This window comes from Nymphaea colorata, chromosome 3 (assembly GCF_008831285.2).
Source record: "Nymphaea colorata isolate Beijing-Zhang1983 chromosome 3, ASM883128v2, whole genome shotgun sequence".
In the NCBI taxonomy this organism is placed as follows: domain Eukaryota; kingdom Viridiplantae; phylum Streptophyta; class Magnoliopsida; order Nymphaeales; family Nymphaeaceae; genus Nymphaea; species Nymphaea colorata.
In genome coordinates this window covers 27,406,314-27,430,752 of record NC_045140.1, presented here as the reverse complement: position 1 = coordinate 27,430,752, position 24,439 = coordinate 27,406,314, and the positions used below count along the sequence as shown (strand labels likewise).

The window sequence follows — 24,439 nt, the reverse complement described above, 5'->3', positions numbered from 1 at the left end:
AACCTGTTTCCTGTAAACAGTAAACTGTCCCTTTTTCTATTGTTGCCAAAATTTGAAGAGTGATTTCGTAAAGCTCTCAAAGGAACTTTGTGAACATCATTACCACGCAGAGGCACGAGGACCCTTGGAAACTTTTCAAGGAACTCCTTAACTGTAGTGTTATTATCGACCAAGCTGCTCGATTCTTTTGTTTTTCCTTTTCTCCCACAACACCAACACTTATTTAATCTGTTATGGCCAAATACATGCTTTACTTTAGGGTTCATTTGGCAAATAAAATAATTTGTAACTGTTGCATGAATTTGTTTTAATAAAAGATTTTTAAGGTGTTCCATGAATTTGTTTCGTTTTTTAAGTCATATTCATAGAATATGAATATACCAAACGAACACTTTTTTAAAAAGTGAGTACCTGGAGGAGGGAGGAAACAACAATTAAGACTAAAATGTTGGGCTCATTTGCAAACTATTCCCGGTGACGCGGAATGACTTGTAACATGGTGAAAGCGGAGGAGGGAGTTAGTCGGTTAGTGGCCCCCACGCCAGCATTTTGTACGTTGCCACGTGGACATTGGTGATTTTCACAGAGGGCCACGTAGATCTGCCTGTAAAGGCCCTGTCATATGGGAGCAGCAGGTGAACCTACGATCCAGGAAAGGAAGAAAAGGGCGAATGGAATTGAATGAAAAGGAGGGAAAACAAGGAAAGAGGGTCTAGTTGGTTCTGTTTCTGTTTTTGGATTGTTGCCGCTCTCTGTCTCTCTGCTTCTTGGTCGTTCAGAACGCCAGAAGGGTCGTTTCTTTTCGTATTCTGGATTCCTCGCTCTTTCTCTCGCTCTCTCTGCTTCTCGGTCGTTTCTGAACGTCAGAAGGGTTTTCTCTTTGTTGGCACACTGCAGGAGGTTAGTTTCTGCGTCCTTCTTGTTTAACCATGCACCCGCTGAAGGGTGATTCTCGCGTGCGAGTCGAAAACAAGGAAAACGTTAAGAGATTTGGTTTCGTTTTCAGCGTTTGGGTTGCTCTGGATTGCGTCTTGAATCGTTTTTCTTCTGTTGCATGCGAAAGAAACTTTTACTCGACGGTACATATTTAGGGCCGTTCTGTTGTTGTTTCGAATCCTTCGATTTATGAATGTTGCTAACTTTTCTTGTTTCCCATTGGTTCGGAAGATCCGATGCGATGAATTTCCTCGGCTGATCGTGAGACTGTTTGGTAGAAGGTTCTCCTGTGGTGCTATTGTGGCTTCAAGATTGGATGAGTCATATTCTGGGGATTTTCATTGTTTCGTGATCAAAATTTTCGGACACTTGAGCTGACGATTATTATGTAGAAGATGGGGACTTTCCAGACCCGTCTTTTGTTCCCTTTGCTTGGACGCCGTAGATATACGTTCCTGAATCCTCAAACACAACCTGTTTGGCGCGAACCCGAAGCCCAAGATTTCCATAGTTCTTGCAATTTGAGGAGGTGAAAAGATTGTCAGTTAACCTTCTCCGAAAAACTATGATAGGGGACACCGTCCACGTTTTACATGAGTCGGCTTTCATCAGGAAATGCAAGAAAACGCAGTAACTATGGCTGTAATAGGTGAAATGTAGATAAGAAGTATCAGCATGATTATGTCAAAAAAATGGCAGAAATATGTGCTTATAGCATAATTACTAAGTCAATTTCAGGATCATTAAAGTTAAACACTACGTATATGATCAATAAGTTACTGAGATTTAAATGTTTAGGAATTGATGAGTATGTTGACGGTAACGGTCAGCACAAACTTGGAATGTCTTTCAAATGATGCCGGAGGAACTTTTCACAGTAAAATTCCACTGGCATGTTTGAGATTTCTTTTTCAGTATGTGATTCATATTTAGTTGGCATTGCTATCTGGCCTCATAAAAGACTACCTGGTGTGAATTGGAGCCCTGATTTTGTCGTTAAATGATTTATAAGTTCCTTCGTCCTTGGAAGTGCCTGTTGTTGGTGTTGCCTCATTCATCTTGCCATTTTGATGGGTTTAACTGCAGAGTTAGGTACTTAGGCCTGACTCTTCGTTAATTTGGAGGTGCTTTGCTATTCATTTGTTAACAGTTACTGTTATAGCTGATTCAGAGATATCGTATTGTTATGCCATGTGACGGTAGTGAATGACTTGAACTGAGGTATCACTATATTGCCTCTTACTGCTATTAGACGAAAGAGGCTTTCACCTTGATATTCCTTTCTTTATGACGTAAGCTCCAGTTGCTAATGAAAGGATCTTGAACTTGTCTAATTGCTAAATATGTATGTAGCTAGACTTGACACTCTGGGTAGGTTTCTTTTCCCTGAAATCCTTCGTGCACAAAATTCTTTCACATTTTCCTTTTCTCTTCAAGTGGAACCCCTTCTCTATCTCTCTCCTTCCTTAGTATATCTGCCAGAGGTGACTTGCATTATTCTCGTGTGGTGAATATATTCATGTTGTCTGCAACGAGTCTTCTTTCTTGTTTTGTTATTTTATGTTTGTGCGTCTTATATTTGTCTTATTTTGCAGAAAACTTTCCTCCTTCCTTGAAAACAGGCTCTAGTATGAAGCTGAAATTGCCTCAGCAGCAGCCATTTTCAGCACATGGTTCTGAGAATATAATTTTCTGACACTCTTAAGTGCTTCTATCGTGCATAATGAGGATGGACTTGTCTGTCTAAGTTGAACAGAGATGAATGTCTCTGCTCTCTTAACTTCTGCTGGCATCAACATAGGAGTTTGTGCACTGCTATTGTCACTGTATTCCATCTTGAGAAAGCAACCAGGCAATTTTAATGTGTATTTTGCTCGTAGAATCGCTCAGGAACACATTAAGCTGTGCGATTCTTTTACTTTTGAAAGACTGGTACCTTCTCCTAGTTGGATTGTGAAGGCATGGGGTTCCTCAGAAGAAGAAATCTTGTCAGTTGCTGGTGTGGATGCTGTAGTATTTCTCAGACTCCTTGTCTTTAGGTAAGTGGAATTCTTTGGTGCTTCATCAAGAGGCTCGTTTTTTTTTTTCTCTTTTGTCATGAAAATTTTATGTGTTATTGTTGTATTATATGCCTGGCCACTTTTTCATTGTTTGGTGCAACAGTTCTTTTGAAAAAAAAGAAGGTAAATCTTTTCTTAGTTGAGCAACTAATGAGAAGCATAAATTTGATGTTTGGAATTTATTTCATAGGGCTTTGCCATAGAATATCAACTTGGTGCTTTTTATTTCCGCATATGTTTGTTGGCGGAACAGCATGAACTGGTTAAATTAAGTGATATCCCTTGGCAGTGCAATTAAATATGCCCTGCCATTATCTTTCAATGTGGAAGAAACATTTTTCCCACAAACTTTTTTGTCGGATGATGGTCTTTAGGAGTTCAGATTGGAAGTTTCTGCTGCCTTATTATAGCCATTCATCTTTTATTCATAATTGAGTTCTATAAGGTTCTTTTCTGCTGTTATGCCAGCGCAGGTGGCTAAAAATATTTTCATTTTCTGCAGTGGATAAAACTTGTTATTTTGGAGGTTTCATCAGCCTATCTTAGTCTAAGTGGAATGATCTTATAAGTTGTGCCTCTGGTTCCTGATTTCTTTTCCCCTGTCTGTGTCTTAATAAAAGACACCAAAAATGACAAGCTACAATGCTATAATCTCAATATGAAATTTTCATTTGCTGCAGTGGATAAAACTTGTTATTTTGGAGGTTTCATCAGCCTATCTTAGTCTAAGTGGAATGATCTTATAAGTTGTGCATCTGGTTCCTGATTTCTTTTCCCCTGTCTGTGTCTTAATAAAAATCACCAAAAATCACAAGCTACAATGCTATAATCTCAATAATGAAAATTGTGATGTTGTAACCCCTTGATAGTTGCAGATAAGTGACAAGTCATGGACTGGTGATAATCAAGCATTTCTCATAGACTGAGGAAATTCAGTGCAGCAAAAACAAGTGTGCCTTAAATGGACAACTTTAATTGTCAAGCCTCCTGCACTTATTCTTTTTTGGATTCAAACATCTTGATTGGAAAATAATTACAAAACAAAGAAAAGCTCCATGTTAGAGTTTACTATATTTTGAAATTCTGAACTAATACAAATATGAGATTGTAGAATGATTAAGTTGCTACATGAAAGTGCCTGTCCTCTGGATGTCATTTCTCATTAGTTTTATGTTTTGATTTTGTTGTTTCCTGTTTTTGGATATTTTCATTATTGCACTGCAACTTTTCCTTTGGAAAGTGATTGACTGTTAGGTAGGCTAACTAAGAAATGAAACTCATCATGCTTAGGATTGCATTCTTTTGATCTTATTTTGCCTTACTTTTTTTTTGTAACTCAACTTTGATGTTGTAGAGACATTAGTGAGTGCATTACATTGTCACTAATGTTCTATATGTTTCCAGTTCCATCTGAAGTGTTTTCTATTGTGTGGAAATGCTTTTTAAATTTTTTATTCCTTGTTATCTTAAAGGCTCAAAAGTTTTTCCTAATTGACATGCTGAAATTATGCAGCATCCGAATATTCTCTATTGCTGCAGTCATCTGCATGTTTGTGTTGCTTCCACTAAATTATCATGGTCAAGAGATGCATCACATACATATCAAGAACCTCCCTTCGACTTCTCTAGACATGTTTACCATTGGGAATGTTAAGACAGGTTTTAGATGGTAAGCTCTTAATTCCTTACAAATATATTGTTATTAGGTATGCGATGTCATGGTTGTTGCATAGTGGTGCATTATCTGAAAAAACTGTCATTATGTATTTTTTTAATAAATTATACAATCATATTCTGATATAGCTTAACATGTTGTCGATACAATAGTATAAGATCTGCCAAAGCTAACATATTTTAGTTGCATTTTCTTTTAGGTCCTCAAGTTTTGCCTCTCATGTTGCTCTTGTTGTTTCTGCAGCTGTAGCTGCTCTTGCATTTAACAGTAATTTAGGAGATTCTGTATACATGCTTACTGAAACCTGTGAAGAGAAATTGCCCCCTTACAGATATTAATCAATATGGGTATGAACGTAAACTTGATTGTGATTGAATAAGTAGGCAAGATTGTAGAAAACTTTATGTTGCTCTTGTTGTTTCTGCAGCTGTAGCTGCTCTTGCATTTAACAGTAATTTAGGAGATTCTGTATACATGCTTACTGAAACCTGTGAAGAGAAATTGCCCCCTTACAGATATTAATCAATATGGGTATGAACGTAAACTTGATTGTGATGGAATAAGTAGGCAAGATTGTAGAAAACTTTATGAATGCCCATTATGACAAGAATGATGCATGTTTTAGAGTTCATGTGACATAGTCTCATCTTGTCTTTGTTTTTCAATATGTTTCTTTTTTTTACCTAAAACTGGCGATGAAGACTCTACTGATGTTGCTTGTGCATATTTTAGAATTCATGTGGCATAGTCTTTTTTGTTTCCGTTCTCCAATATGTGTCTCTTTTTGTGCCTAAAACTGGTGATGAAGACTCTTCTGGTGTTGCTTGTGTGCATTCCTTAATTCTCCTTTTTTTTATATATATATCTTTTGGTGCCTTTTGGTTTCTCAGCCATTTTGCCTCTTTTCCAATTTGTGATTCTTCTTGGTGCTATCATTTTCACGTCCACTTTACTAGGTTTGTCCATACATGTTGGTGGTTGTTTTTATTTGAAATTTTTATGCAATTAAATTGCCTTTTTTGCAGGTTATGGGTGCACTGTGCTGCACTGTACATCATATCTTTTTCAGCTTGCATACTTCTTTACTTTGTAAGTCCTTAATCTTTTTTCCTTTATTTGGAAATTCATGTAGATCATTTTCCTTTTAGTAGTTTCATTTGCTCAAGTGTGCTGTGACACTTTCTCAGGAATACAAGGGCATTTCGAAATTGAGACTTGCACATCTACTTGGATCTCCCCCAAATCCTAGTCATTTTACTGTTCTTGTGCGTGCAATACCCCGATGTACAGAAGAAACTCTAAGCAATGCAGTAAAGAATTTCTTCACAAATTATCATTCATCAAGTTATTTAACACATCAGATGATTTATCGAACAGGGAAGGTTCAAAAGCTAATGGTGAGTTTGTACTGTCCAACCTTATGTACCAATCGGTGGTAGCTTCATAATGTTTACATTTATCATTTTGTCTCCCTATAACATTTTCATGTTCATATTTATCACTGTAATTCCTTAGAATTTTTCATTCTTAATTAAAATACAGACTTGTTAATCAGAACTAAAAAACCTATGGTTCTTGGAAATTGGAATTTGTGGATCTTTGAAGACTTATAGTCCTTTTGAAATATATATGAATGCAATTCTGTTGCCTTTAATGTGGATATTTACTATGTTATTTCTGTCATCTGAGTTCTGAAAGGAATTTGTTGGTGAATTTAGTATTTTTCCTTTATATGATTTCTGTTTTCATTGCCAGGCTTGGCCAATTCCCTTTACAAGCTTTTGGTTGCCTTTTCTTTTTTCCGTGGCTTGAGAAAATTGGGCATTGAAGTCTATGGATGAGCTGAGCCCGGCCAGCGCCATATCTTATTTAAGCAGTTAAGTTTCCTCTAGAAGGAGGCTTGCTTGAGACAAGCCCAGAACGGATTATGGTTGAACAAAGTTGACCAGGCCGCAAGAAAACTGGGATTTCAAATGGCTCAACATCATTTGCATTTCAAACTTTTATTTAATATGAAGGAAGAAACTTGAAAATTTAACCTGATATAGGCAGCCCTGGCATGTGTGTAAGATCTTGATATGGTATCACCACATGGAGTCTCAAAGAAGACACGAGGAAGAGAAGAGAATAAGTCTGCCCGAGAAAGGAGAGAGAAAAACGAGGGCCTTGGAGTAAGCACCTGCCCCTTGTTATTACTTGAACTAATTACACTTAGCTGTTACAAATAAAATACACAAAGGAACAATAAATATTACAAGTTTGCCACTGCCCATGTGCTGCGTGTGGTGAAAATGGGTCGGGTCTGACTTGACCCAAACCATATCTTAACAATGTGCACCTCTCTCTCTCCCCTCCTCTCTCTCTCTCTCTCTCTCTCTCTATATATATATATATATATGTGTGTGTGTGTGTGTGTGTGTGTGGAAATATGTGTTGCTTAATTCCACATTAGGCTCCAGAAAATCTTAATCAAATAAATGTTTGTTTATCTGATTTCAATTGATGGATGTGTTTATCATGTTCTATTAGTTGAAGAAATGTGCGAACTTAGTTGCCTTTGCCCCTTGTGTGTTTTCTAACTGGTGAAAATGAAGGCTTGAAATGCTTAAAAACTTGACACAAACTAAATTGAGAAAATAAACTTGAAATTTTTTATAGAGCTCTTTTTTTTTTCTAATATATGTTTCTTATTAAGCATTGACAACATATACATGCTCAGATTGACCAAATAATACCACGTACTATGTAAATTGGCCATAAAGAGGAGGTCAAGAGACTCAAGACTAATTTAATAGGCTCTGTTCTTATTAGGTGTTCTTACAATGTGGGTTTTTGCTAGAGAAATAGTAATTCTTTTGGGAAGTTCTAAAAATTGGAAAGTCACAAAGAGAAATCAAAGTCCTATGAAGAAGATTATTCTGTACAGTAAAATTATGCAATTTTTCTTTCCAAATATTTTTGACAAATATCAGAATTATTATCGAGATATACGTTTATTGCACTATTTTGATAATATTGATGCCTTAATTTCAGACCCCAGTATTATTTGGATAGTTTCAAAATATTGGTGACTACGAGATCACATGAGAATTCTTGCGCTCATAGTTTTTCCTACTGCAGTATTACACTGTGGAGGATTTGAAGGACATGTAGCAAGGCTGTCTTCCCTAATAAGGCTTCTTAGTTCAAGTTGGAATTCTCTTCACTTAGTTTATGTGACAAGGATGTAACCCTTCCTATGATCAGAACATATTGGCTGATTTCTAGACGAATCACAGAGTGCATAAAATCTGTCCTTCAAAAGGTTGGTAAAAGTGTATTTATATAATACACAACAACGAAAAATTGCTGAAAACAAGCAACAACCTTCTGTAATTTTCACATTCTCCTTGATATACAGTTCCATAAAAAGCTTAATTTCCTTCATGTATCTGTGTCTGAATTCTGTTACTGTTATTGTTATTTGGCCCTTAATTGTCCTTTTGCATTATCACAGAGTAATGCTGAGAAGGCTTATAAAAAGTTAGCATCCTTCACTCCTGCTGATCTGACATGTGTGCCTAGTCGAGTCACTTGTCATTTCTGTGGATGTGTTCCTCCTGCCGAGATGTATACAAACGAGCTTCAAAATGTCGAACAGAAGGTTGATTATCACCGAACAGGAGCATTCAATGAGGCAAAGGTTATGTCTGGTTCTTAATTGAGGTCACTGTTAGGTAGTTTTATGTGGTTCTTTTTCTGCCAGCAAGTGGACTTCTCTCTGGATGCGTATTTATGTCCCACCATTTGTCTTCTGTCTTTCTGTTGGTGATTGAAGACAGTCTTGTGGAACTGGTGCCCTGGTATTTTGCAAGTTGCAGCAACATTTTTTGCATAACATATTCAGTGTTTTTCTTTTGGTGCTTGTTCAAGTTAAGATTTAAGATTCAATAACAGAAGCATCATACGTGTTGGATATTCTGTTTTCTGCAGCTGTGAGCTATTTGTGACCTGCACATGAAGTGCATATCCTGATATTGTAGCTAGGAAGCTTATGAGCATTGCTTTCCTGATGCTAGTACACTGGTAGATCCAGTTGAACCTGATAATCTTCTTTGTTTTATGCAGGAATGCTCTGCTGCTTTTGTTTTCTTTAAAAATCGTTACTCTGCAATTGTTGCTGCACAAGTTTTACAGTCATCAAATCCCATGACTTGGGTCACCGATTTGGCTCCAGAACCTCATGATGTTTATTGGTCGAATCTATGGATTCCATTTAGACAGCTTTGGATTCGAAGGATTGTCACACTTTTGGCAACTATTCTATTTATGTTTTTATTTCTTATTCCGGTCACATTTGTCCAAGGATTGACCCAGTTGGAACAAGTGCAGCATACATTTCCTTTCCTTGGTAGCATCTTGAAGAAGTAAGAATCTGTTTTTCTGATTTACAGGTTTCTGCTTATAATACATTGTTTTATTTCATTTAGGATATTTCTGGATGATGGTTGATTGGTAAAACTTTCAACTGCTATAATACTCAATAGCTGTGTCATGTATGCCTTATACTTGTCATAGGTACACTGGATCATGTTGCTCTGCTGATCTTCTGTGTTGAGGACTAAGTAGAGACTTGAGTTCTTTCCCTTGTTAGACATCATTTTCACAAAATAAGTATATGGTGCTGTAGGTATGGTAATTGATGGGTGGAGTACATGATCCTGACTTCATGCATTTATGCAGGAGATTTGTAATCCAGCTGGTTTCAGGATATCTGCCTAGTGTGATCCTACAGCTGTTTCTGTACACCGTCCCCCTGCAATGATGCTATTTTCAGCGATAGAAGGTTCGATCTCCCATAGCGGAAGGAAAAAAAGTGCATGCTGCAAGGTGTTATACTTTACAATCTGGAATGTCTTCTTTGTCAATGTACTCTCTGGTTCTGTCATTAGCCAGCTGAATGCAATTTCAAGTCCCAAAAACATACCAACATTGCTGGCCAAGGCTATTCCCAGTCAGGTCACTAATCCTTCTCCTGCCATAAAGTGCAATTTTCTTTTGCTATTATTCTGTGTTACTTGCTGATCATTTTTCAATTGTGCAACGTGTTCCCAGTATATATATATATATATATATATATATATATATATATATATATATATATATATATATATATATATATATATATATATATATATATATATATATATATATAACTTGCATCTGGTTGCATGTGTGAGAGCTCGGTACATCCGAACAGTTGGAGGATTTCAGCTTCTCTCTCTCTCTCTCTCTCTATATATATATATATATATATATATATATATTGAATATTCATCTTGCAATATTTTGCATACTGAGTATTCAAGAAAATATAGTACTTGTGAAGCTTCAAGGTAGAAACTGTATATAAAAAGAGGAAAGCAAATAAGAGAAATTTTGTTGTGAGTGAAACTGGAACCTGGAAAGGCATTGTCTGCACATATTCATGTTCGTTCATTTAGTATATCTTGCTGACGTGGGTGGGAGATGGAAGGTGCAGTTCCAAAAACTTCAGCATATACACACCCACACACACACACACACATATTGCTGGTTACTGAAGTACATGATGTCGTTTGGACTTATTTCCACTTAAATTTGGCTGGCATTTGAGAAAGCTTGCTGCTTCTGAAGATGACAAAGCTGATTAATGAGACACATACGTATTGTATCGGTTAGAGGGTGGAGGATGATGCTTATAAATTTCAACCTTTGCCTTTCCGGTAGTTTTTTCAAATGATTATTTATGGAAGTTAAAAGGAATATGAATTTGAGAAGTGTTGAAAAGTGCTTTGTCTCATTCTCTGGTCCCCCAGTTATGCTAACAGCAACTCTTGAACCCTGCAGGCGACATTCTTTATCACTTATGTTTTGACATCAGGTTGGGCAAGTTTATGTTCGGAAGTAATGCAACTATTTGCATTGATCTGGAATTTGGTGATGAGATTGCTTAGAATCAAGGATGACGAAGTTTACATGCCCTCCTTTCCATATCATACAGAAGTTCCTAAAGTACTCCTTTTCGGACTTCTTGGATTTACTTGTTCGATTTTGGCACCTCTCATACTGCCTTTTTTGCTGGTGTACTTTTTTCTTGGCTATGTTGTCTATCGCAATCAGGTAGGCAGTTGTGTGGATCTGTTTTTTTAATGGTCTCTTCACATATGATTAATTTTTTTCTAATTAGTCTTGTTAAGCACCTTTCCCCAAGGTAGGGCTTTCTGTCTTTATCCAGTGCCATCATTTTTAAATTCATTGTTGTCATATTCCTTTTGAATTAATGGTTCTATGTTGGAGGGGGAAAAGAAATTTGTGTAAGCAATTCACTGTATCATTGATAAAAGTATCTTTCTTGAAATTATCAGCTTGTCCTTTGCTAAGTGAGCAGCCTAGAAGATAGTTGTACTCTAGCTTTCCATCAGAATAAGAAACATAAGTAAGTTGAATGAAACAAAAGGCATACATGCAAATAAAAGCAGGTAGAAACTGTAAAGTAACAAACTTTAATCAAGTGATTGACTGCTTAGCATCTAAATGCTACTCCCAGGCCAAATTTGGAACTCTTAGATGGTGGTTCTGTGATAAATTTGGAATTTCTTGCATAGCAGTTTTCTGGTAGAAAAGAAATACTTAAAAGGCCTTAAAATTCAGTTTAGAGTCTTTAGACAGTGTAGATTCATCAAGCCGCTTGAGATGTTTTGCTTGTGGAATTCATTCCATCAGTTTACTTGTTTTTATTACTTGCAATACTGCTCACTCTCATGGAACTTCATGCTCATGCCATTTATCTTGTTGTCCATCTTAATTTCTTCTCGTGGCTCATTTACAGTGTGGTTTTTGCTGTATATAATAGGCGATACAATGTGTTTCCCCTGAGCACTGCCAGTTTGTAAGCGACATATAGATATACACTTTTGTGCATATCATACTAAAGCAATATCTCTTTTGCTTTGTCTATCAACTCTTGGTTCCTGTTTCTTATTGTCCATGTCATCTTACAGTGAATTTAAGTTCTTACATCTTTTGCTATCTTTCATTTCTAGATTCATCTTTTCCTATAAGAATTTCTGGGAGCTTCATTTTAAGAGGGAAACACAACTTTTTATCAACTTTATAAGAAGTGATTTACTCCTTACATCTGAAATGCAATGTGAATCATGTTTTTTTTGCCTGCTGTGCTTCCTTGGTGCTTATCACGCTGTTTTTATGCTTTTGGCCTGCTTCTTGAGGTGAATAGACATGGTTCTGTAGTTTTTACTTCTCTTTTGATGCTATATAATTTGTTTCATGCCATGACATTGAGCGACTAATGTTAATAAGATGTATCCATCTCGACTCAATATGAAGATTATGGGATGCTTTATTATCATGATTTAGTATATCAATGAGATAAAATTTGTATATTTTTTATTTAGAAAAAAATGGAATATGTATTGATTCTGTATTAAATTCTACTTCGGTTTATTCACTTCTTGTGTGGTTCTCGTTTTTTTTATTCTTAATTCCCCTCATGCTTCATTCTATTTCTATGGAATGGGGATGCATCAGTTGATGTGTATCTCTCATCCACACTATGGATCTTGAGTGCATCAAAATGCTGAATGGACACAGTTAGTTAAAAGCCACGTGCATAGTCAATAGTTTATAACTTTATATATTCTTAGTATGGTTGAGAGTTCAGTATTCACCCTCTCTCTCTCTCATTCTTTTTATTTTAGGATTTTTTTTATCAATTACATTATTGTTTAGATTCTTATTTGATGGTATCGGTTATGATTATTTAGAGTATTCAGGAGTTTTGAAAATGTGATGTTATTCATGCTTTATTGGTTTGAAATGCAACTCGCATAAATATCATGTACAACATTGTAGTACATCCATATTACTTTCCAGTTCTATTTTCCGATTGCTCTCAAGTTTTTGGTTCCCTGTCAAGTTTCTGGTCTTTTTTACTTTCCAAAAGTTCAGATCACACTGCTTCTATTTTCCATCTTGCTTCTTTCTTCCGGTCCTTAATCTATCAACTCTGCTTTGAACTCATTAACTCTCTCCAGATACGATCTTGTCCTGTCAGACATGCTTGAGCTAATTTTTTTTAGCTCAGTCACTTCCGTCTTACCTTGCATGGTCATCCACTCAGCCAATGTGTTTTCACCTGAAGCTTATGGATTGGGGTCATTTCACCTTGGTTGATGGTGGACTGCTGCACCAAGCTTCACATCACGAAGAGTCCATGTGCATAGTCCAGGATTATTCAACTTTGGTGGATGTTGCAAGGGGTTGTGAATATAATTTTATCTTCTCTTTTCTTTTAAAAAAAATTTGCTTATCTAGGCGGTTAATGCAAGTGATCACAGAACTGTACTTTTTGTGATGTCAGCCAAGCAGGTGCTTCAATGTGGATTTTGGTATTTGTAGTGTGAAATTAGAAAAGCTTTTGTGTTTTCTTTTGGGGTATCAAACTTTTAAACAATGGCCAGCATATTGAAAACAGACCATTATTTTCTAGTAAGAGTTTGTGCTTTTGCATGGATTTTCATATTCTTTTGTTTGGATTCTGTTGACGGATATCCATGCACCACTATAATGAATATTGAAATTATATATATCTGCCAATATAGATTTAGGACCTTGTCCTTTGGTGGTTGTCTGAATCTCAGCTTATATTGATTGGCACGAAGTTTTACTTGAACCAACCTGAAGACCAGGACCTTGGTAACATTGCAAAGTACGCAATTGCATGGTAACATGGTTAAAATGTTTAGTAATTGCATCATTGCACTTTCTAAAAGCTGCTTACAGTATATTTCTTAAGCAAGTGCATTTCTTTTGTTTATACCAGATTGTAGGCATGATTATAGGATGTTCTTAAATAAAAGTTCCAAGTGAGTCTCTAGTTCTCTTAGACAGTCATTTAATAACTTGAAATAGCATTGTTTTGTTATTTTTCTTATAATAGTGATGCTAAACTTTTTCTTGCAGATTCTTAATGTGTATTGTACTAAATACGAGAGTGGAGGAAAGATATGGCCTGTAGTTCATAACACGACAGTTTTCTCATTGGTGCTGGCACAAATAATAGCTCTTGGGGTCTTTGGTTTAAAAGATTCACCAATTGCATCAGGCTTTACCATACCACTTCTTGTTTGCACCCTCTTATTCAACGAATACTGCAGGCAACGCTTTAGTCCAATATTTGAAAGCTTCTCTGCGCAGGTATCTTCTCATGATCTGTAACCGTACCCTCAATGTTTAAACTAAAGGGCAAAGGCTCAAAAACCGTATATGTTGTATTGGTAGGACCTCATAGAGATGGACAGAGAAGATGAAAGAAAGGGAAGGCTGGATGAGGTTCTTCAAAAGCTACCTTTAGCTTATTGCCAGCATGTGACTAAAGCTAGGGATGAGTCTGAGAGATCAAGGAGCGACTCAAGTGCAGTCAGCATTCAATGTCTGGACATACATGAGTCATTTAGCCACTCGAGCGTCGGAAGGTTACCAGTTTCTGCACTGCAACAGGTAACTACTTCTTTGTCTATCCTTGTCACAGCTCAAAATGCTGTCACAGGTTCATGTGGATAATTTTTTAATAGATCACTTGTTATATAGAGCAAAATTTTCCTTTTTCTTGGTCTCCCTGAAGTCCTTTCAGATCGCGCAGGTGGTGAAAACAGGTAGAGAAACAGAAGTAGAGTTTTAGAAAATGGTGTAAAGAAGCAAGTGGGTTCATCGCAAAATGCTGTGAATACAATTTCTAGATTCGTAATTTTTTGAGATAGAAAGACTTGGAAGAACATGGCGCTCTGCTGATCAGCTTGTGGATGAAACCAAAATGTAGCACGGAGAAGACTTTCAAACTGTGGAGCTTGATTGCATTGCGTGGATAAGTTCAAACTGTTTTGCCAAAGCTCGATTTTTCGAGTTGCAAATTGCAATACGGGTGTGCTTTTGGAGACAAAAAAGGCCATGGTCACCTTTTCAGGGTGTACAGAGAATGCAGAACACACTCACAGTCATCTGTCAAAAGTACTTTGCTAGTATTTGCTGGCACACGATCGTATTCGTGGTCCTTGCTCAACTTTGGTCACCGCGCGCCGACACGCTTTTGCTTGGATGGTTCACGTCTCCTTGTCGTTTTTTTTTTACTTTTATGGGTCTATCAGTCTGTTGCTTCTAGCGGCCCTCGGGACCAAGGTTTGCAAATTGGCTAGGATGTTCAGACTAGGAGCAGTTGATAAGGAAAGCCGTAGACTGTTCAGTGGCTGGTCCTCGGCTATGCTCTGGAGGGTTGTGGATATTATATTACAAATTTGACGCAATTTGAGTCAATTATTTCTGGATTCTTTAAGCGTGTAATTATTTCTTAACATCTAGCATTATCAATGGTAATTGATACAAGCTTTAGCAGGATGGATGCACGAGTGGTTCCGTTCTGTTGTTTTGCTCATCATCTGCTGACCTACAAATGACAAATTTTTTGAGCTTCATATGATGCCCACTCGGGCCTCTAATGGTTTTCAAGGCCTAACTTTGTTTATAATACCAAGTAAGCGTATCATATTCTGATTCATATGATACGGGTCTTACCTTCTGCCAGCTACTACATAGAGGCTTCAAATTAAATGATGACAGGTTGATACAGCTTTCAACGTGCGTCCTCTCAAGTAAAAATTTTTATTCATTTTCCATTTGAAAAAGGGATAACATGGTCATTTCTTTACCATTATTCATACCTTAATCAGAGTTGGAAAGAAAATGATAAAAGGTAGACGCTTATTTGACCGTTGTTAGCGAAATTAAGAAATTACATAACTTGAGACCTATATTTGCAACTGTGAGGAAAATGTGCTCCTCTAATGCAAATCTTTCAAGGTTTCATCGTTAACTGCAACCCGCGGGGATGTTTAGATGCGAGACTGTCCCCCAAGGCTTCTAAGCAATGACTCTTCCTCTTGGCCATTTTTCGAGTGCAAGAAACCTTCGAGACGGCAAAACTTTTAGTAATACAAAAACTTGCAAAATTTTGACGCAAGAAGACGTCGAGTTTAAACAAACAACTCTCCAGAACTCAATTTTTTTTCTTTAATAATGAGCATCATGTTCTCTGCATGGGTAGTTTTGTGATGATCCATGCCCATATTTTCAAGATATGCTACTTTGTTAGCTCTCACATGAGACTCTTCGAGAAAGCATAGAATAAGCAATTTTTGATGGATCTAATCCATTCAAATTACATTACATTCCCTATTTTCCGATCCACTTTGGATTCTTTAAAGTTTTAGACGTATACGATAAAGGAAACTTATTCGAATTACCAGCAAACTCGGATGCATACAACGTCTCCATTAATAAACAATTCACGGTTTCACATCCTACGTTTGGTTTATCGAGAAGAAAAAAAATGAAAGAAAGAAGCAACTTCTTCTCCACCTGGCTAGACAAATGCACAGAAATAATGGGAGGAGCCGGCTGGCAAAAGCGAGACAGCTGGCATGTTTGTTTTCTTCAGACCTGCCGCGGCATGGCAGTCATTAAAAACTTGTTGAAACTCAGGGCCAACTCGACGCGTCTTTGCCACTACATCCGAATCTATTGTCCACATAAAAGAGAAAGAGGAAGAGAGCGATGTCAACTGTCTAGCAAATAATTATTTAAAAGTGGAGCCATGATGGTACTGACAATGGAGAGAAAAGACGAGCAGCAGGGTTGTGTGTTTCCAGTGTTTGCCAACTGTGCAGAGCTCTCCTTCCTTTCCCCTTCCACTACCACCGGCACCGCCACTGCCACTGTGCCACGGCCCTATAAATAACAAGCCTTCTCCTCCCCCTTTCCCCACAGCACAACTCAGATCAGCGTCTGGTTCCTTTCCTTCTATAGTTCCTCCTTTTTCCAATCTCTGTTCTATTTCTCTTCTCCATTTATTTTATTGGTGCTTGGTATAGTTAGCAGCAATGGTGTCCTCGCAGCCTTGTCTGCTCTGCGCCCTCGTCCTTTTGGCCTTCATCGCTGTCTCCTCTACAGCTGCGACCATGATGCAAAACATTGAAATCACTGGAGGCAAACCCACCATCAGAAACGGAGGGAATGTGGTTGATCTTAGACTCGAGCAATCCTCAGGTACTTGGAGATTGTTCCCCATCGTTGCTCTCACTTTTCTGATGCCATTCTCAATCTTCTCCCTCTCTAACGCGTGTTTGGTGTATTTTCTGCAGCATCTGGTTTCCAATCGAAGCAGGAATACTTGTTTGCTCGCGTTGACATGCAGATCAAGCTGCCCGCCGGTGACTCTGCAGGCACGGTTACCACCTTCTATGTAAGTCTCTTGCCATCTTCTCTTTCGTTTACTCCTCAACGACACACGGTCAATTTTTACTGACTCTTAGCAACAATGAGCAGATGTCCTCGCAAGGCAACGCACACGATGAGATAGACCTGGAGTTCCTCGGAAATGAGACGGGGCAACCATATGTCCTGCACACCAACGTCTATGCACAGGGAAATGGGAAGAAGGAGATGCAGTTCTACCTTTGGTTCGACCCAACTGCTGCTTATCACACCTACTCCATCCTCTGGAACCCACAGCACATCATGTAAGTATAATAATACCCAGCACCAAGATATCCTCCCCCTCCATTTCCACCAAACTGGTCATCTTACCACCTACATCTCAATCAACAGTCAATTGATCAAAACCTGTATTGTCCTCTCTTTTTTCAGATTCTACGTGGACAGGAGGCCTATCAGAGTGTTCACTAATAAGCAGGCCGTGGGCGTTCCCTTCCCCACGAGCCAACCGATGAGAGTTTATGCCAGCATATGGAATGCCGATGACTGGGCGACACAGGGGGGGCGGGTTAAAACCAACTGGGCAAACGCCCCCTTCATTGCCTCCTACTCCAACTTCAGGGCCATTCCTTGCCCTTCTTCCTCAAAGTCACCCCTCTGCGGTCAGCAGCCATCGGCACCCGTCTCCGCGACCTCCTCCTCAGGTGGCGGCAACGGGCAGGGACTAAAGCAAGTCCCCACCGTGGACGATTGGACCAGGAAGATGACGCGGTTGCTGCAGAGGAAATACATGATCTACAACTACTGCGCCGACGTAAACCGCTTCGCTCAGGGACTTCCTCCCGAGTGTTCAAACTGAGTCGCTTGGAGTCTCCTCTCTGATTCATTTTCGTTGCCATTCCTTTGATTCATTTTTTCATTCATTTCATTTGATTCATACATATGTTACAAGAAACCCTTTTGTCATTTTTGCATCAAATTTATTCAGCGATCAATAAAATGGTGGATTATTTCTTCGCTCAGATATGTAGCTTGGAAGTTGGGAACCCAAATTCAGATTTTAATGGAGGAAAACCATATGGCAGAGTTTTAAATTTTTAATTGCTCAAAAATGGAAATGTTCTATGCTATTCCTTCGATGGAACTTAATTCAACTGTCAAGACTTGTGCCTCATAGCATATATTAATCATCATGGAACTCTGGGTCACAAAGTCGCAAATCAAGAGGTTAATGATCCAAGTTGCAGACTTGGCAGCGTTTGTTGATTTTGGCTGCACTGATCTGGTTTCTGGTCCAAGGTCGATCCCTCTTCCAATGTAGTTAGCTGTTTCGGAACCCTGCAAACACGGCAAAACAAATAACTAACAGGAATGCAGAGCAGTCAAGCTCTGTCGTATTAATGGAGGAACGTAGCTCGAAGTAATACTTGGGACGAAGGGGACTCCCTATAAACTATACAGTGGGGGAGTCCAAACTATCTTAAAAATTCCTCAAGAAAAAACCCAAATGAGAAAATTAAGAATAAACTCAATCAGATCATATTCGACCCGGATCGCATCTCACTGGCAAGTTGCATAACTTCTCCGGAGTAAATTAAATTGAAACCCATCTTTATGATACTTTGGGCTTTCTGCTTGCGATTTTACCAATTTCCTTTAACCTCGGTAAACCAACAAGTGGGCACAGCCTTTTAATGTTGATAGAAACATGAAGTTTGAAAGATTACGATTCATCTAACCTTCGATGAACATATACACTATATTTACAAGGAAAAAGCACCGTCTTTGTTACAGGCTTGGAACCCAGTTTATGGTTTTCCACCTTTGATTTCATTCTTTATCAAAAAAGGTTCATACCTATAACGAGAATTAAGTTAGATTGTGTCTATGAGAAGTGATAAAGGATCAGAGGTTGTGGATGCTACGGTTGTAAAAAGTTCAGTTGTTCTACCACTTTGCGATATATGAACGATGGCAACAGAGAAGAAGAGAAAACACAAAGAATTAAGAGAAGCTACTGGGACATGTCATTTTCAGTATCCTGATGTCTTCTGCAGAAGGAATGGAAGAAAAAAATCCATGCAAACTTGAGCCCAAAGAATGCTACAACATTTCAGGAGTGTGTCGCAAAACATTGTCTGCAGGCTTGTTTTCCTTCTCAGATCAAATCAGTTTCAACTCCTTCTCGTTGAAGAAATTTGTTTATCAGCAAGAGCTCTGCCACGGAAATAAAAGGCTGGCAGATGCCCTTCACAGAAGTCATTATTACCTTCCTTTGATCATTAGAAGAAGCCAGCTGCTAAAGGCCAATTTTCGTAACAAGCAGACAAAATTTGAGCTCCTACGAAGATTAAGAATTCATGATCGAAGTCGCTTGGCCCGTAAGCAAATCTACTTGGGAGAAAACGATTACGGCCATGAGTTCCATCTCAACCTAATTGCCGAAAATTCAGGCTTTTAATTTCTTCAAAGGAAAGTCACCGAGTTTTTTCAAGCATCTCGGAAGCCTGCACTGTGCACATTACCATTTTCTCAAGATCTTCTAGTTGTATGGTAGTGCAAGAACCGCCAGACTCACGTCCCTTTCCTAATAAATAAAAAGTTTCTCCATTATTTAATTTACCCTTTATTCAACTATTTAAGTCTCCTGATATTTGAATGTTCTATTCCAACCTACTTAGCTGATGGGTAGAGTTCTTTTGGACATACTGATTCTTGAACAAGAATTCAGATACAACTACCACTAGTCATGGCCCTAAATGGGTTCAACTACGGCTGGATGTGGCCATTGCTACAGCTAGCTAGTGACCGACCAGTTTGGGGTTGGGGTGCTAGAATCATAGTGTGGGTCTACAAATGTCTAGCGCAATTTCGAACATTCTCGATCGGATGAACACAATGAAATATTGAATCTGATTCTTCTTGCTAGATGTAACTGGCATCCAGAATTCATAACCTTACCTTAGGACCTATCATGACTTTTCTACTCATTGAGGTTAATTAATGTAGTCGGCTTCAATCAGTTCATCAGGAAATCAAATATCGAAATCCAATTATTAAACCTGAGTTTGGACCTTCAGGTCTCGAGTCGCCACCGAGGCTGCTAATAAGCCAAACAGGAACCTACTGGAGCTATTTTGAGAGTCCAATATCCATCCCTTTGGATAGAGATCAGACGACGATCCCTTTATAGGTGTGCAGAAGACAGCAAATTTGTCTGAACATTATTTTTTCCCTGAAATATCTCGATTAAGAATCTGGGCCTAACCGGCCACCATTGAGCTCAAACAAAATTTATCAATTGCCAAGGATATTCAAGGACTTGAAAAGGAGAAAAAAGTATGATGAATGATCGAGCCGGCGTCAGATTCTAATCCAATTTAAGAATTTTACATACTCGCGCTGACGTCTGGAAGCTAATTTTCATTTCACCTATTGTGTCTGATTCATCAAACATGAGTTTCTTGTTCTTCATTCAAAACTTGAGTTTGTTTTTAGAAGAGAATCCTTGTGGACAACCCAAAAAGATTCCAGGCCTCTTATCTGCGTTTAGTAGAAGAAATAGAAGCTAAAAGCATATTGACATTAGTCTTCTTTTAAATTTGAGGCCCTTATTCCTTGGCGCCAATGGCGAATACTTCCTTTTTCCTTCTGTTCGCAAGGACTGTTGTTCAGCAGAAACAAAATTATAATAGATGTCTACCAGCCATATCATGTCAATATTAGAGATGAGGCCTCAGCTTGCTGGGTATTGAGCTCTAGGCCTAGCTAGCCACGTAGAACAATTTCACCCGTCCAAGCTGCTGGACATAGGCTCGTGACTCTTTTTTTTGCCTGCCAACCAGGCCGCAATTAGGCTAGTAAGCTTTTGGGAACTGTAAGAGCAGTTCCAATGGCGTCGCTTCGGGGATGATGTCGTCACCATGATCTGTTGAAATTGATGGAGGCGAAAGAAAGCAAATGTGTGACAGCAAAAACACACTGTTCCCTTCCCTTTTATTTATTTTCCAGTTCAACATGCAGAAACCGAGAGTGATCATGGACAAAACTTCGATATTTATACAGACGTAACATAAGTAAGAAGAAAGCTCTTTAAACACAAAGGCAGAAGGAACAAGAAAAGGGGCAAAAAGAATGAATGGAATGAGAAGACGACCCACGAGTATGGACAGGTGATTCACAGAAGAGCATGAAGTAGGAAGAGGAACAAGTTGAGGCGTTTTAGATCCTGGTAAAGCACTCGAGAGGAAGGCCCTGAGGGAATCGCTTGGCATCGGCGCAGTAGTTGTAGATCATGAACTTCTGCTGCAGCAGCCTCATCATCCTCCTGGTCCAGGGGTCCACTAGAGGAGCCGATTGCCTGCCGGAAGCGGAGGTCGAGACGGGCGCCGGCGGCTGCGGCCCACAGAGGGGAGACTTAGCGGAAGAAGGGCAAGGAGTGACCCTGAAGTTGGTGTAAGAGGCAGTGAAGGGGGCGTTGGCCCAGTTGGTCTTCACCCGTCCCCCTTGCGTTGCCCAGTCATCGGCATTCCATATGCTGGCGTATACCCTCATCGGCTGCCTTGAGGGGAACGGGATGCCAACGGCCTGCTGGTTGGGGAACACTCTGATGGGCCTCCTGTCCACGTAGAATCTGAAAAAGGCAGAGTAAACACAGGATTGATCAACCTTTTGGTGATTGAAATCTATGCGGTAAGATATACAACCAACTTGGTGAAAATGAAAAGAGAAGGTACGAAACTAAGAAGAAGAAAGGAGGATGGTGGGCATTATTGATCTTACATGATGTGGCGTGGGTTCCAAAGGATGGAATATGTGTGATAAGAAGCAGTAGGGTCGAACCAGAGGTAGAACTGCATTTCTTTGTTTCCTTTCCCCTGTGCGTAGATGTTGGTGTGCAGAACGTAAGGTTGGCCTGTCTCGTTACCCAGAAATTCCAAGTCTATCTCATCGTGCGTGTTGCCTTGTGATGACATCTGCTCATTTTTCAAACGCAAACCGAGTCAATAATAGGTCGAGTAGCGAACTCTGGGGAGGTCATTATTGGGACTCATGTGGTAGAACTTACATAAAAGGTTGTAACTGTTCCTGCAGAATTACCAGCAGGCAACTTGATCTGCATATCGATCCGAGAGAACAGGAACTCTTGTTTCGATTGGAAACCAGAAGCTGCAAAACCAAACGCCACCACCACCACCAGTTATTAAGATTCTTGTACATAGATGGAGAAAGAAAGGAGGGAAAAGCAAAGTTGCTACGGGATTGAATGAACAAGCCGGTAAGTTGATCACCAAAAACAGCTAGAAATGTTCTCCTTGACCAGTACCTGAGAATTGGTCCAGCTTAAGATCGACCACATTTCCACCGTTGCGTATGACCGGTTTGCCTCCTGTGATATCAACGTTTTGCATGAAAGTAGCATCAACAGCAGCACTAAAGATGGTGATACTGATGGCTAACAGGGCAAGCAGCTGTGGGAGGTGAGACGCCATTGATGGGGAGCTCAGAGTTTGAACTTTGGGGGAAAGAATGTTGGGAGGGAGGGAGAAAAGGCAAGTGGTAGTGATGATGGATAAGGCCAGCAGGTTGCTCATTTATAGAGTGGGAGGCCGTAAGAGTGAGCCAGTCGGCGCTGCATAGCTCAGTATTGGAAGGTGGGATGAAATTCCACACCCACTGTAACGAATGAGCTGGCTCACAACTGGAGACAAACCACACGCTGCTCTTCACTAATTCTCCCACCAACCAGCGTTCCCTTCTCTGCAGCTCTAGGTACAGAAAATCCGCGGCAAACATTTACAAACAAATCCTCTAATAACCCCAGGCCACGTTTGGGTTTTTTACTGCCCTTTAACTTTACTGTCAAGGACCTGCATGTTGGCTTGACCTTAAGACTCAACAAGGTGTTTCTTTCAGATCTGTTCTGTTTGAGTCATTATTATCAGGGTAATAATGTTCACGACGGGAGACGAAAAGCAGGAGAGGGGAAACAGAAAAGATTAGAAAAAGAGAAAAGGGCAAAATCGTACGTAAAGGGGTTTTAAAATTTGGTGCTTGGATAGGTATAATGGGGAGGTGCGCCTTTGTCGCGTGCATGCAGAAGCGAACAAGGCTCTCCAGCTGGTGCACTCCATGCACCATGACGCGCATAACGCGTTTTCCGGACCATGCCCTCGGCTCCATTTTTGGACCTTCAAGACGCTCCACATTACTCGAATCAAACAGTTGGAGTGTCGAAGCAGGCTATATGCACAGTTCTGTGTATAAATATTATGCATTTAATGGTATAATGATCAAAATACTCTTATCAGTAAAAAAACGCCTCCCCACATGAATATATATATATACTACCGTGGCAACTCACTCTCGTTCGAGTCCCTTCATCTCCAATCACAAAATTATCGACCCTACCAAAATGTTTTCAAGTATAGGAGTGCCTAGAGTTCATCTCCTTTGGGCTGAAGGTGCACCGATAGCAAATGACATACATTATCATGCACTTGCTCTAGGATCTTTAATCTTTGAAAATGAAAATCTTGCAACTTGTGCCTCGAACTTAGCTGAATGAGAGGCGGCTAGTTGTTTGTAATAAAGTGATGTGGGTGTCTCTATGTTTTTGGCCGGCAAGTATTCTTTTATGTAAATGTAGAAAAGAACATCAACTCTACGACAAAGAACAAACCTCGTGTTATTAAAAAGGACAAAAGTATCTCACGCTTTTGAATTATGCTCAGTCCTGTGGCTCATCACCGTCTAGACAATGGGTATGGATGAGCGGGAAGCTGGCTAGAAAGACAAAGATGTAATATCCCCTAACAATGACAATAATGCAGGAGCGATGATGTACGTGACTTAGAGATTAGAAAAGTATATTTATTTGACACCAAACATACGAACTAATTTCAATCAAAATGATCTCCCAACCTCTAGCAATCTTTAATACTCTTTCAAAAGGGGTTGCAGTAGGCCCAAGGAGCTATTGAAGCATGGGAAAAAAGAAAAGACATAACTTCTTCCTTTTACTTCTTTTATAAAGCAAGCTTCCAAAGAGCTACAGTTTAAACAAAGGCGTGAAGGCGTTTTTCAATGACCTGCCCAACTATGAGCTACCATTAGGAAATCAAAAGGGTGGGGTCGTTCGGCCCTTTATTGACAGTTCTTTGCAATTGTTAGTGCATAGGACCCGTAGGGCATTGATGCAATTAGGTAATCGAGCCACAGGAAATTGGTAGGCAATGGGCCTGTTAGATCTGAAAGGCACCCGGCCAGCTTCTTCCCCTTCATCCTCTCATTACAAGAACATATGGGTTTTTGATATTTCTCTTTAATGAGAAACCACTGTTTCTAGGCCAATATTTATAGATCATTAACTCTGATGGGTTGGTACATGCAGTCCCATGAAATTGAAGCAGTCACAGATGTGAATTTTTGAGTGGATTTTGTAAATTTAAGACTTCAGATG

At 39.2% G+C, this 24,439-nt stretch overlaps 3 protein-coding genes across 3 annotated transcripts; 2 read left to right on the top strand and 1 right to left on the bottom strand.

Moving 5' to 3' along the window:
- The first annotated feature begins 655 nt into the window (after window positions 1-655).
- Window positions 656-15,102, top strand: LOC116249536 (CSC1-like protein RXW8). Its single transcript, XM_031622653.2, is given in 13 exon segments — window positions 656-900; window positions 2,532-2,975; window positions 4,510-4,665; window positions 5,697-5,760; window positions 5,859-6,068; window positions 8,168-8,353; window positions 8,779-9,077; window positions 9,394-9,458; window positions 9,461-9,669; window positions 10,540-10,812; window positions 13,675-13,908; window positions 13,993-14,211; window positions 14,345-15,102. Coding segments are annotated over 12 exon segments (2,244 nt in total). The 5' UTR covers window positions 656-900; window positions 2,532-2,694; the 3' UTR covers window positions 14,393-15,102.
- Window positions 15,103-16,506: 1,404 nt separating this feature from the next.
- On the top strand, window positions 16,507-17,999 carry LOC116249539 (xyloglucan endotransglucosylase/hydrolase protein 15-like). Its single transcript, XM_031622655.2, has 4 exons — window positions 16,507-16,809; window positions 16,905-17,005; window positions 17,089-17,282; window positions 17,410-17,999. The coding sequence occupies exons 1-4, from the start codon at window positions 16,644-16,646 to the stop codon at window positions 17,834-17,836; spliced, it is 888 nt and encodes a 295-aa protein (XP_031478515.1). The 5' UTR covers window positions 16,507-16,643; the 3' UTR covers window positions 17,837-17,999.
- A 2,943-nt stretch (window positions 18,000-20,942) lies between these two features.
- Window positions 20,943-22,562, bottom strand: LOC116249537 (xyloglucan endotransglucosylase/hydrolase 2-like). The gene is made up of 4 exons (XM_031622654.2): window positions 22,304-22,562; window positions 22,046-22,146; window positions 21,760-21,953; window positions 20,943-21,610 (listed from the first exon to the last, which is right to left on the bottom strand). Exons 1-4 carry the CDS (start codon window positions 22,467-22,469, stop codon window positions 21,199-21,201), a joined length of 873 nt encoding a protein of 290 aa, XP_031478514.2. The 5' UTR covers window positions 22,470-22,562; the 3' UTR covers window positions 20,943-21,198.
- Between the last annotated feature and the right edge of the window lie 1,877 nt (window positions 22,563-24,439).